At 32.5% G+C, this 14,665-nt stretch overlaps 1 protein-coding gene across 2 annotated transcripts; it reads left to right on the top strand.

Annotated features, from left to right (window-relative positions):
- The first annotated feature begins 6,759 nt into the window (after positions 1-6,759).
- Positions 6,760-14,323, top strand: LOC108318730 (DEAD-box ATP-dependent RNA helicase 37). Of its 2 annotated transcripts, none has more exons than XM_017556459.2 (7): positions 6,760-7,058; positions 7,387-8,256; positions 8,350-8,433; positions 8,802-9,044; positions 9,997-10,164; positions 10,364-10,477; positions 13,404-14,323. In XM_017556459.2, the coding sequence occupies exons 2-7, from the start codon at positions 7,528-7,530 to the stop codon at positions 13,896-13,898; spliced, it is 1,833 nt and encodes a 610-aa protein (XP_017411948.1). In that variant the 5' UTR covers positions 6,760-7,058; positions 7,387-7,527; the 3' UTR covers positions 13,899-14,323. The 2 variants fall into 2 exon arrangements, with proteins under 2 accessions (XP_017411948.1, XP_052730567.1); XM_052874607.1 differs by lacking the exon at positions 6,760-7,058 and adding an exon at positions 7,140-7,161.
- The last annotated feature ends 342 nt before the right edge of the window (positions 14,324-14,665 follow it).

Genomic DNA, 14,665 nt, shown 5'->3' with positions numbered 1-14,665 from the left:
GTGTATAAGTGGAATTGGTTTTTTCAAGTTGAATCTTGTTTTCTAATGGTTGATTGTTTTGTCTTTTGGACAGAAAGGTTCACACAATTGTTCACAAATTTTTAATACAAAAAATATTCATTCTCATGTTAATGCACCCCTAAAGTCATGAATGGTGGCAATTGTGGTCAGATAATAAACCAAATATGTTAACAAAACATCCAAAATGAATATAAAAAAACACTGTAGAATTAGTTGGAGAGAACAATTCAAATAAGTAGGGACCTACATCTAAAATTTTGGACAGGAAGGTCCATCTTCCTTTTCATAAATGTTTAATAGTAAAAATATTCATTCAATGATGGGATTTACATGTTAATGCAACCCTAAGGTCATCAATGATGGGATTTAAAACTACATAACAAATGAAATATGTCAACAAAACATTTTAAATGAGTAAAAAAACCTGCTAAATTGAGTGAGGAGCATGGTTTAAATAACTAGGGACCTGTGTCTAAAATTTTGGATAGGATGGTCCACCCTCTTCTTCATAAATGTTTAATAGAAAAAATATTCATTCTCATTATGCACACCTAAGGTCATCAATAGTGGGAATTATAACCACATAACAAACCAAATTTATCAACAAAAGAATCCAAAATGAGAAAAAAAAAACTCTGCTTGTTTTTCATGGGGAGTGTAGTTCAAATAAGTGGGGACCTACGTCTAAAATTTTGGATAGCAAGGTTCACCCTCTTCTTTACAAATGTTTAATAGAAAAAATTTTCACTCTCATGTTAATGCACCACTAAGGTCATCAATGGTGGGAATTATAACCACGTAATAAACCAAATATCTTAGCATAAAATCCAATATGAAGAAAAAAACCTATAGAATTGGTTGAGGAGCACAATTCTTTTTTCTTCATTTTGGATTTTCTATTAACAAATTTTGTTTATTATGTGTTTATAATTCCCACAATTGATGACCTTAGGGGTGCACTAACATGAGAATGATTTTTTTTTCTATCAAACATTTGTGAAAAATATGGTGGACCTTCTTATCCAAAGTTTTACACGTAGGTACCCACTTATTTGAATTGTGTTCCCCAACCAATTCTACAGTGTTTTTTTATTCATTTTGGATGTTTTATTGACAAATTTGGTTTATTATGCGGACATAATTGTCACCATTCATGACCTTAGGGGTGCATTAACATGAGAATTGATATTTATTTGTATTAAAAATTTGTGACAAATTGTGTGGACCTTCCTGTCGAAAAGACAAAACTATCAACCATTAGAAAACAAGATTCAACATAAAAAAAACAATTCCACTTATACATAGTTACTTACCATGCTTTCAGCTTTTTCTGGAATGGACTCCATTACTGTAAAAATAGAAAACCATAATGCCCCAACACACAAAGAGGAAACATAGTCAAACCAACAAAAGAAAGCACCAAAAAAGAAACCCCAAAATGCACAACTATGAAAGAACAAAACAAACTCACACAAAAATCCAAAACTAAGAAAGAAGAAAAACCTAATCTTGCAGGAAAAAAAAGGATTTGAAAAATGTTAAACAAAACAAAGCAACACAAAATTGTTGACGTTTCCAAAAAGGGATTAAAGCAGAAGACAAAGACGAAAACCCACGACCAAGGAACGATGAAACTTTGACACGAATAGGGGTGGAATGGTGGTTCGATGAACAATGCTCCTCGGTTAACGAGGTTTGAGAATGAAGATGTAGTTTAAACTCTTAACACAAACTTGTGAAACCAAATCCCCAAAAATGAGCTTTCCACGTCACTTTTTTCATTTAAGAAATCTTACCAACTGAACCAATGACCTTTTGACACGTGACAGTGTAAAAAAGTTGTCAAAAAAGTGTATCAATATATCATTATCCTAAATACACACACACACACACCGTATAAACCGCGTTTATCTAGACAGTCATATGGTGTGTTACAATTGGTTAATGTCAAAACAATCCTTAGGTCTGCTACTCTTACAACTGGTCGGTCAAGAGTATAGTCGACCGACCATCCAAATCCTTAAACTTTACTAACAATTGAGTTTATGAGTAATAGTATGTTTATTGATTATCGAGTCATAATTAGGCTTATGTTAATGGTAAGCCTACCCCGAAAATAATAAACACAAGTTTGAGATAACGAGGTCAATGATTGCATTTATTGCAAATTTAAGACTTTACTGTGTTAACAGAACGATTTGCATCATAGTACCTTTGACAACACTAGTACAAAAACAGCGTACAATGTCGAATATTTTGAACCTTTCACGTCGAATTCGAGAGCGACAACATATCGAGAGACGTTAAATGGACGTCGAATTTAAAAAATTCGACGTCGTCGAATTTTATCAATATACGACGTCGTCGAATTTTATCAATATACGACGTTAATAAAAAAAATTTAATTAATTGTGATCATTTTTTACAACTCTATAAGACCTGAAACGCAGAAAAACAAATTTCAGTTTTTGGTATTTTGTAAAGCATGAACTATGAACGTGTAATATAATATCAACAACAAACAACAATAACAAACAACAATAACAAACAACAAACAAGTTCAATCAAACAACAACAAACAAGTTCAACCAAACAACAACAAACATGTTCAACAAAAGAAACAACAAATAAGTTCTCCAAAACGAAAACGAAAACTAACATTGGTTCGGAATAAAGGGTTGCCACAAGTGAGAGAGAAAGCAGAATGTGCCTATAAAGGACAAGAACACGAAAATAATCGGTCAAAACAAACGAAAATCATACCTAAAGTAGTTAATTAACATGCATTTGTATCAAATGAAAGAAAGATTACATGTGATGATCGTCAAACTTCGTTCGAGAAAAGTTTGAGCAGAGAAGAGAGTCTCGCGCTAAGATAAAGTGAATGAATTTTCAATCTCCCACTCAATTTTTTATTGAGTTCACTAACCTTTTAACGTCTAACGCTGAGGCATTCGACGTTTTATATCATTTTACGTCGAATTACAATTGTAAACGACATTTAATAATTGTATTTATTTACAACAATACCACTAATCATTTTTAACGTTGACTATTGAGTGATTGGAAGTTGAACGCGTGACGTATACGTTGTTTTTCCACTAGTGCAAATACCCACCTCACGACTTGGATAAGGACTAAGGAGAGTAAAGAATAACACAAATTGGACTTTGGAGACAAATTTAGAGCTAGGTTGTGTATAAATAATATTTAAATATTCAAATAATTATAAATAATACGTAGTTAGTTCTATTGTCATATTTATTTCCATTTAAAATTATTATGATATTTAATTTGTTTATTTTATTTTAAATTTTATATTTGTTACAATCTTTTGTTCATTTAATACTAATTTTAAAAGTATGAGCTTTATGCATTATATTTTTATTACATTATGGTTGATTTTAAAAATAAAATTGTTTGATAAAATATGTATACGAAAAATTGTATGGTTATTAAATGTTAAAGACATGACTAACTATAACTTTTTTATTACAAAGAAAAGGAGAAATATACCAAACCTTAATCCTATACTTACATATCTTTCACATAAAAAAAAAACCCATAAAGAGTTACTTAACGAAGAAGCAACCATCTTTTATCCTCTTTTGGAGACCACGTGTCATTGAAGAAAATGACACCAACCATTTAATCACATTCATTCATGTCACTCAACATATTTTTTCTCCTAACAAAAAGAAACAAGTTTGGTACATGTTTTCATATATATATATATATATATATATATATATATATATATATATATATATATATACATATATTATACGTATGTTTAATGAAAATGACACATGGATTTTGTTGACGTTCTTCACCACCTATAGAATGCAACATCACATGGTACACTAATGTAAATTTATGAATATGATATCATATAAAATTATTATGTTTTAATTGTTAAAACTTTTGACAAAGATGGGCACTGAATGATTAATCAATCTAATCCAAAAACTTTATAATCTTCTTTATTCCCTCGCTTTAATGCTTAATTAAGTTATAATTACACTTAACAATTTTTAAGAGAATAATTCAGTTAAAAAATAACAATATTGTTGTTAATGTTGGATTATGATTTTCGTGATTTATATGTTTATCGAACAACTTCTGCTTTCTAATTTGCAATTTGATTTATAAGTATTTTTTTAAAATTATAGAGACTTTGTTCAATGAAAATAATAATGTAATATTACACATAAAAAAATATTTACTTTAAATATTATATATAAAGACTTAGAAAATGACATTTTAAAAGTGAGGTAATTTAAAAATATTGAGATTCAATTATTTTAATATTAAATTATATTAATATAAATATTTTTGTTACAAACGAGTTTTATTATTTTAAAATTTTATAGTTCTTAGATTTCTCTTTTAGGGTTTTTCTTCCCTGTTCGGATTGAAGAAATGGAACGGTAGGATTGATCTTTACGGCGAATTTTTTAATCTAGATCGAACAAGTTTTTAGTTTGAGTAAGTTGAGTTTTCAATCCTTTTCTCTAGTCTTTTTATTATATTTGTTGCATGTAGACTCTGCTTAGCTTGCATGTGTCTTTTGAGTCTTCAGTTTGAGTTTTTGTTGATTAGTGGTTCTAACGTTGTATTTTGATCGTGCTTTTGTTGTTTGTACGAGTAGATAGATGTTCTTCTTGAGGCAAGGAGAGTTAGTTACTTTGACTTTAAGTCATAGACAAATTTCAATTCATGTTTGTATGACTGTATAATAGTTAACTTGAGTAATTTGATTGTCCGGTGAATTTTGGTTTGTTGAGTTGAATTGTAAGTGTTGGAGTTGGTATTTGAATTACATGTGTTTGAATATCTACTACGATTGAATAATTTAGCTTATGATTATATTAAATTGTATGGTTGAATTGTATGAGTTGTTAATTCATGGTTTGGTTAGTATAAGTATTGAATTGTTTAATATGAAATAAAACATAGACATTTTTTATTAAAAAATAAAATAAAACACGGATTTTCATTTAATATAGGAATTGATATATTCTTAATTTTACTTGCATTATACGCGTAAATAAGCATATATTTACCATGATTATAAACGCGTTATAACTCAAATTTAAAGCTTTCAAGCATTGTAAATTGCTTAGAAAAGTTGCAAAGTTTTCAAACTCGAATTACATATTACAGAAAAAAAATATTATTTTGAATTACATAGAAAAATTACAAATTCAAACACACATTGCTAAGAGACAAAAAATATATAAATTTTATGATTTTTTATTATAAGTATTTAATAAAAATTTATTTCAATAAACCCATGAATTGCACGAGTCAAGTTTTGGTCAATTTTAAATAAGTGTAATTTGGATATATGTGATGTGAATAAACACGTGCTTTGAATATTTATCCCTTTACACAAGTAATTTACTTTTTAAAGAATCCAATTTTTTATTTCACACTGCAAATCAACAATAATTTGTTGAAAAAAAAAACAACTTTAATTCTTTTATTCATAAACTCAAAACAATTTTTGTGAAAACATACTTAAAAAAACTTTTAAGTCAATTTTATAGTTATCTTGATAATAAATAGGGTTAAATATATTTTTAGTCCCTAAACTATTTGCCGTTTCTGGTTTTCGTCCCTCTTTCAAAGTAAGGTACAATTTGGTCCTCATTCTTTTCGAAACGTTCGTTTTAGTCCTCAGAATTTTGGTTTTAGTCCTCATTTGTTGCTAAATGAGGACCAAATTTTTAAACAATGTTTAGTTTTCAATGACTAAAACGAACGTTTCGAAAAGAATAAGGACCAAATTGTACCTTACTTTGAAAGAGGGACGAAAACAAAAAACGGTCAATAGTTTAGGGACTAAAAACATATTTAACCCTAATAAATATATTAAGAGTTGAGAAATAAAATAATATATTTTGTCTTTTTTTTTAAGTTAAAGTTGTATAGTCTATAATAAGTTTATTTAACGAAAATTTTAATTATTTGAACTAACTTTATGATATTTTTAAGTTTTTCAAAATTATAGTCGTTAAAGGTAAAAGAATATGAAGATTTGAAAAAAATAAAATACAATTATAGCTTAACGTTATAAGTAACATAATTTTAACATATCTAAAGTTAATGCAAGTCTTCCCAACTATAATATTGTTTATTTTTTCGTTTTTTTAGATGTGAACAATATATTCAAAATTATGTTTTTAATTAATTGATAACTATAAATCCTAACCATTAGATGATAATATTAGAGATAGTTAAAGATTTATGATTTAATTGAATATTACATTATCGTTTAAAAACAGGTTTTATACTATTGATTGAATATCATAAATATATTTAAAAGTCTCATTATTCTTTGTTTAAAATCTCAATTCAATAAATCCTAAAATATGTCAACCCGTATTGACTACTTTCTAGATGGTAATTGGCAACGATTTAATTTTAATATATAAGATTTTAATTGGACGGAGTTGTTTTAATTCTATTTTATCTTTTAAACATGTTCATAAAATTTTCTACCCTTAAATATTTAAAAAAAATGGAAACTTAAAATATATAATAAAATCTAATAACATTTATATTTAAAAAGAAACTAATTTTGGTTATATTCTTTATAAGAAAAATGATCTATTATTATATGTTTAGTGATATTCTAAAAAGAAAAGAAGTAAAAATAAGTCATGAAGATATCAACGGATACGAAAGTAAGAGAAAAGAAAAAAAGAAAATGCTATTTTGGTTAGAGATGTAAACGCATAGAGTCACAATTATAATAGAATAGAATATTCACACGCAAAGGCTTATTTCCGCCGGTGGATTTCTTTCTTTCTTTCAGTTAGATATTTTTACCTTCGTCTCATTTTCAGCGCACAAAACTTTTGTGTTTGGCAGGCAGCGTAGAAAACGTGAAGAGAAAATTAGGAATTTTTTTTGATTCAACTCGGAAAACACCGAGAAAAATCTCCTTTTCTTTCACCGATATCCTCGCCAAGGTGTTATTCGAAACACAAAATCTCAATCCAACTTTTTTTCTTCCCTCATTCGTTCAGGTTCTCTTCTTCTTCTTCTTCTCTCATTTGATATCGATTTGCTCATTGTTTTCAGAAATCGTGTGCTATCGTTTTTCTTCTCGATCTGTTTGCTTGCGGATTGGTAATTTTTTTTAAAATTTTAGGAGCGTTTATCGATTTGAAACTGTTCGGTTTTTGGATAATTATTTGAGGATTTGTTGGTTTACTTTGCTGGATTTCGTGTTCGTGATTTGATGTTCTTTGATTTTGTTGATATTGAGTTTTTAGTTTGAGTTTTTCTTGCTGCGATCTCCTTTTTTTTTGTTGATTGTGTGATTTGATAATTTTTTTTTCGTTTTCTGTGTAGTTGATCGTGGTTGTGTGACAGAGCGTGCATAAGAGGATCGTGGATTGGGAAGCGTAGTTTTGTGTTTTGTTATTTTTTTTTTTGGTTTTGTTCTGTTCAGCATTTGCTTGTTGCAAGAGCAAAGTCGCGATTTGTGCAACTATGAGAACTTCGTGGGCAGATTCTGCTGACAACTCAGCCATTGGTTCTGGCAATGGCAATTTCTCGGCTCACCCTCCCCGAGGTGCATATGTGCCTCCGCATCTTCGCAACAGGTCATTGTCGTCGGAGGTTCCTGCAGTGTCACACTCGCCGGCTCCTTTACCGGCGAATGACAGAGGGAATCCTGGTGGTGCAGCTCCTCATCAGGGAGGTGGTTACTTTAAAGCTGATCAAGGGCGGCAACAAGGATATGGTTCTGGTTATCAGACTGGTGGTGGCTGGAATGGTAGAGGGGCGGGGAGGGACCGTGGGAGGCGAGAGGTGAACCCTTTTGAGAATGATGAAGCTGATGATAAATCTCTGGAGCAAGAGAACAGTGGGATTAACTTTGAGGCTTATGATGATATCCCTGTGGAGACTAGTGGGGACAATGTGCCCCCGCCTGTGAATACATTTGCTGAAATAGATTTGGGCGAGGCATTGAATCATAATATACAGAGATGCAAGTATGTGAAACCAACCCCGGTTCAGAGGTATGCCATTCCAATTTCCCTTTCTGGGCGAGACTTGATGGCCTGTGCTCAGACCGGGTCAGGAAAGACAGCTGCCTTTTGCTTCCCTATTATAAGTGGAATAATGAGGGAGCAATATGTTCAAAGGCCACGTGTGGCTAGAACTGCTTTTCCGATGGCACTTATCCTCTCCCCCACACGGGAACTTTCATGTCAGGTGCTATTCTGATTTTAGATTCTGGTTTATACTGCTTTATATGTATACCGGTGTATCTATATCCTCAAAATCGAAAATTTCCTTATCTTGCAGATACACGATGAGGCCAAAAAGTTTTCTTACCAAACAGGTGTGAAAGTGGTGGTTGCTTATGGAGGAGCTCCAATCACACAACAGGTTGTTTTCACCCATTGATGTTGTTCAAATCACTCTGACTTATTTTAGTCTTATGATGCCCTGCTGCTATATACTTTGTTTTGATTGTTTTTATTTATCATCACTTGCTTAACATTGGGGTTTAGGCTGATGCATTCGATAATTATGTGTTGATTTTTCTTTTTTAGTGAAGAATATAACTTGTTAAAGAAAAAAACAACATAGCTTTTTTCTTGTTCAATGAAGAACATGTTTTTTGTTTTTTTTTTTAAATTTCTAGCAAGGACAAAGATGTGTTTAAATAATTGGGCTTGGTTCCTCTAAATCTATAAGTATTACTAGCCTTTGACAAGAAAAATCCACCATTAATATTGTGTTGTATGGTTCAGTTACGGGAGCTTGAGAGAGGAGTTGATATTCTGGTGGCTACTCCAGGAAGATTGGTGGATTTGCTCGAGAGGGCTCGGGTGTCACTACAGATGATAAGGTATTTGGCACTTGATGAGGCAGATCGGATGCTGGACATGGGTTTTGAGCCTCAAATAAGAAAGATAGTTGAACAAATGGACATGCCTCCTCCGGGCATGAGACAGACACTGTTGTTTAGTGCCACATTTCCAAAAGAGATACAGGTATCTTGTGACTCGCATTCATATCTATAACTTAATTATGTTTTTGCATTAAGAACTCCGTCCTCCTTCCCTCAAAAAAATTTCTCTTGTGCCGAGCCTTTGTGAAATGAAAATAAATTGGGGAAGTTGAATTTCTCATCCTTTTCTTGAAGCTGGAAACACCTTTTATTTTGTTTGTTACTTCTGAAAGTGGGCGGGGGAGGAAGGAAATGATGGGAAATTGTGAATAAAGGTGGGTCCCACGTTATTGGCACGTAACGTAATTGATTATGAAGTGAGCTAAAAAATAAAGGTTCTCACGTATTTCTCTTTTCTTTTCTCTTGCACTCACTATTTCTTTCCCCTCTTCGAAGGTTTAATGAAGATAACAAAACCATTTACTTCAAATGTAACATTTTTTTAGTATTTCTTTTTGTTTTTTACTGTTGGGGTATATATAATTTTAAATGAGAAAAGTAAGTGTTTAAGCAACTGTCTGTTATGTAGACCCCTATGTTTCTATAACCATTCAGTTTTAAAATTTATATCATTGTAAGTGGAACTAGATTTGGTAAGGTGGAAGTGCTGATGCCTATAACCAAACTTCATCCAAACAGTGAAACTGGTTTGTTACTGGGCGACATAAAATATTAATTGTAGAGGTAGTACGGTGGTTGCATCAGTAGTTTATTTGAACAATTGATGGTGGTATAGCTTTTGGGAGTTGTTGAGGGTGATGTTTTCTAGTTGTTAATTGTCACTAAGATTCTTAAGTTTTGCTTACTAATAATATGTGATGAGGCTGATGCCTTGTATGTGCGATAAAAAAATCTATAAAGCTTGAGTTGTTGACAACCATGTAGCAATCAGCTAGATGTAATTTTCTCTTAGCTACACGATAGAACAATGTTTGTAAGACTTCTGAAAATCTGGGTTTGAGATAACAACTTTTGTAATTTTCATTTGAATGCAGAGACTTGCATCAGATTTTCTTTCAAATTATGTGTTTCTGGCTGTTGGAAGGGTCGGTTCAAGTACTGATCTAATTGCTCAAAGAGTAGAATATGTTCTTGAGTCAGACAAGAGAAGCCATCTCATGGATCTTCTTCACGCTCAGAGGGAAAATGGAATTTACGGCAAGGTAAATTTGTTGTCACCAGTACATATTGCTGATCTTCAGCCTTGTATTTGTGTATGACATGATTAGTTATTTTTTTGCTAGTGAAATTCACTATTTTTATACATTTGTGCTGCACTGAAACAACTGTTTCCATAAGAGTATGTAAATCTGAGTTGCTAATTATCATATTCATAAAGGATTTTTGGGTTGTTTTTTGCAGCAAGGTCTGACATTAGTTTTTGTGGAAACCAAGAAAGGAGCTGATGCTTTGGAACACTGCTTGTGTGTTAATGGATTTCCTGCAGCTAGCATTCATGGTGACAGAACACAACAAGTGAGTGTTTTCCTAGTCCAGTTTATGTATAAAGTGAAAAGCATGCCAACATTTTTATTACGTTGAAATTGTATTTTTTTTTCTCTGTTTATTTTATGTTACTCTTTTTCTTTAGTGTAGTAACTAGGGGATTGAATTGGTTTAGTCCAAATAGATGTAGTAACGAGAGTTTAACTTGTGTTATGAAGTTCTGCATCTCCTGATGCGACTAAAGGTGCTAAAAAATATGAGCAACTCAACTTTTATAAAAGAGAAAAATAAAGGATCAAATTTAAGACTTCCTGTCCAAGACTCGAATTTAATCCCCATCACCATAGAAAAAGGATTAACATGATGTATCTAATTTTTCTACAAACACAACAACAAGATCCATTTTAACCATCCTTGTATTCTTGTGGTGATATTCTCATTAATTTTCTCATCATTTTGTGTTATTGGTTCAATATATTTATTTAAGCATACAAATTTTGGTATGAAATTTTCTTTCATATTTACTGCTTACTAAAATTGCAATGCATATAGTGGTACTTGTACCGAAGTGAAAACCCTTTTTTTCTCTCTCCAAAGCTCATGTTTGAAGTTTATTGTTTCCCTTGATTCTTCAATCACAGATATATCATTTGCAAAAAATGTGAAATTAGGGACAATGTTTTGGATATCCGTAGTAAGCACGTCTAAGAATAGACTAAACAATTAAGGACTAATGCTAAGCCTTGATGTAATCTAATCTTCATAGAAAGTCCTTATTTTTGCCTATTGGTGTTCTCACACTAGCAGTTAGCCCCGTACATGTCTTATATAGGGTGGATGTAAGCCATGCAAACACCTTTGTTTTTCGAAGTCTTCCACAATACTTCTCATGGCACTCAATCATACTTATTTTCCAGGTCAATAAATAAAAAGCGTATGGAACCTTGCTTTGCTTCAGTATCTTTCTACCAATCCCTGTAAAAGAGAAATGACTTTTGTTGTAAGCCTTCCTGGCATAAAATCTAAACAATTCTTGACCTCGATTACCCCCTTGATCTATGCTCAATCACTTTTTCCCATAATTGCATAGTGTGACTCGTAAGTTGTATACTTCTGTAGCTAATATACTTTTGATCATCTTTTTTTTTCTCTTAGACGGACCAAAGTTCCCTTCCTCCATGTAACATTTTCTATAATCTCAAATCTCATTAAATAGCACTGTGGTAAGCCAAATGGATACCTTGTTCTCTTACTCACTTCCAAACCTCAATAGGGGAATACCGTTTAGGCCAATTACTTTAACACTATACATCTTCTAAGGGTTTATTTTCCCACTCCAGTCTGAATTTTCTGGTAGGAAGCCAATTATTTTCTCATCTTTGATTTCGAGTTTTTCCATATTAAATGCCGATTCTTGTCCATCAATGAAAAATTTACAAACGTATTTCTCGTCTCTCTATGATATATTGATCTGTTATCATAACTTCCCATTATTATCCTTAATACATCTTGCCTGATCCAAAACTATCGTTTTCCTTTCTCTGTTTTTGGCAAGCTTGGATATACATTCTCCCTTTTCATCCCAAAATCTTTTTAGAACACTTCAAGCTTACATATACATTCTCAATTTTTTATCCCATTTCTGACATTATGATGCTTTACCCAATTCTTGGCATTATTGCACTCATATATTGATTTAATGTACCCTCTATTGTTGGACACTTTCATTCCACCTTTATGATTCCTTATCTGTTGGTCTGAAACATTTTTGGTTCTCCTAAGACTGCTTTTAGACATATTATCTCAGAAACATTAACATGCAATTTCCAATTGCTTTTCTCCAATAATTTCTTCTTAAAATTCAATTGTTTATCTCCCTTACTCTCCATCACTTGATTTTTTTTATCTGAAACTTTTTAGTATTTTTGTTTATGCAAATGAATATCAAGAATCATAACCTTATGCTGTGTAAGATTCTCTCCCAAAATGACCCTACAATCTTTACAAATCATTTTAATGTTTTTTGCTTAAAGGAAATCAATTTGTGACCCTAAACCTCCACTGTTGTAAGTGATTAGACGATCCTCACTTTTTGAAACTAGTGTTCATAATCCCAAAATCACGAGTCATAGAAATTATGAATAGTTTTTCCTTCCTAGTTTAGTTCTTTAAAACCAAAATCACTATAAGCTCCTAAAAGTTGCCTTACATCACTACCAACGTATCTATTTATAGCCTCGCCTAAGAAAATCTTTTCCTCTCATGGAATGCCTTGTACATTGTACTAACCCCTCGAAATCTTCCTACTACTTTTCTTACGCAAGTGCCTCCAATTTAGTGGTGCAAAAGCACAAATGATGATTTCTCTCCGTGCCTTTGCTAATTTTTTCTTTGAACAAAAATCTACTATTTTATTTTTACTTTAATTGAAAGGAGGGTTTCAAATTAACCACGAAAGCTTATCTTTTACCCACTTACTACATTGAAGAAACATCTTTAATTTATATTTTTTATATTGCAGTTGCAAGTAAGTCTTCGTTCAAATTTAAATTTAAAAGGGGAGAAAATCACCTGTTATCATTTCATTCAATAATACTGAATGACACTTAGGCTCTCAGGCGACTTTTTTAGTACTTATAATGTCCTCTTTCCAGAAGATCCAATAGAATTTATGCTTTTGAAGTTACAAATTGTTTGCAATCATGATGTTGTTGTGCTCACTTTTTCTGTTAAGATTGAATTGTGGGAACTTCTAGTTGAATCGCTTAAAATCTATTGTAATGTCGTAGTAATTTTAACTCTTTCCACAAAGGCTTGCCAACGATTCTATTTACTATCAATTTACAGCTTAGAAAGTGCTTTCCCAGAGAACTTCTGAATTAGTAGTTGTCCTTGTATATATTTCTTTCGTTGTGTACTCCTGAAAATAAACGTGTACTAATGGTTCTGTATGCAGGAAAGAGAACTAGCATTGAGATCGTTCAAGACTGGAAACACACCAATTCTAGTGGCAACGGATGTTGCAGCACGTGGTCTGGACATCCCTCGGGTGGCACATGTGGTAAATTTTGATCTTCCGAATGACATTGATGATTACGTGCACCGAATAGGAAGAACGGGGCGAGCTGGTAAAATGGGACTAGCAACGGCCTTTTTCAATGAAAGTAATGTATCCTTGGCCAAACCATTGGCTGATCTGATGCAAGAGGCTAATCAAGAAGTTCCTGCCTGGCTCACCCGTTATGCGGCAAGGGCTGCCTACAGTGGTGGCAACAGAAACAGGAGGTCAGGGGGATCCCGTTTTGGTGGTCGTGATTTTAGGAGGGAGGGCTCATTTAATAAATCAACAGAGTACTATGGCGGTGGAAACGGTGGTGGAGCTGCTGGGGGATATGGCAATTACGGTGGAGGAGGAGGGTACGGTCAAGGTGTGACAAGTGCTTGGGATTAGATTAGTGTCACATCACTAATTCATTCTCACGTTGATTGTATATAAATTTCAGACTTTAATGGTGAAAAGCTGTATCTTCTCAACCATGGTTTGCCTGCACCCATGCATTCCTTACTGGATGAATCTTTTATCATAGGCTTGGTTTTGCTGGTTAGGCAAATGAGGTGGGGGAAATGCTGCATATGGAGAAGACAAAATCTGTAAGCAACCCAAAAATTTCTGACTGGATGACTTGTTTGAGTCTGTATTGTAGAAGAAGAGGGAGAGGGTGTAAACAGATTGGATGGGGACGAAAGGACTGATATTACTGAGAGTTTAAATGGTGGGTAATGCTGTGTTATGTATTTTTTTGTTAGGTCCTTAGCCTTTGACACTTAAGTCAGGAGTTATCCTTAATTAGCATGCACATATTGTTGATTTCATTATTCTATGCCTTTAATTACCTAATTTTGTCTTCCCTTACTAGAAGGGTCCATTCAATTATTTTCCTGCTACTCACTGTACCCTTCTACCCTATCAGTTAGTAAGTAGTACACACTCACTAACAATTCTTCCTTAAAACTAAGTTACCCTTAAGTTGTGGTTAGTTTAATGGTTGTATACTACATCTTATGATATTAGTGTATGCTGATTTTGTAAGCTCGTTAAAATTATATATTTTTTCCTTTATATGAAATAACTAACCCAACTTTTCGAGATCGAAGGTGAGAAAGGAAAATCGTCATCATGCTTTGTATCGCCTTTTATATCTGTCATCTATTTACTCA

Source organism: Vigna angularis, chromosome 3 (genome assembly GCF_016808095.1).
Source record: "Vigna angularis cultivar LongXiaoDou No.4 chromosome 3, ASM1680809v1, whole genome shotgun sequence".
Classification (NCBI taxonomy): Eukaryota; Viridiplantae; Streptophyta; class Magnoliopsida; order Fabales; family Fabaceae; genus Vigna; species Vigna angularis.
This window is presented reverse-complemented; position numbering and strand designations above follow the sequence as displayed.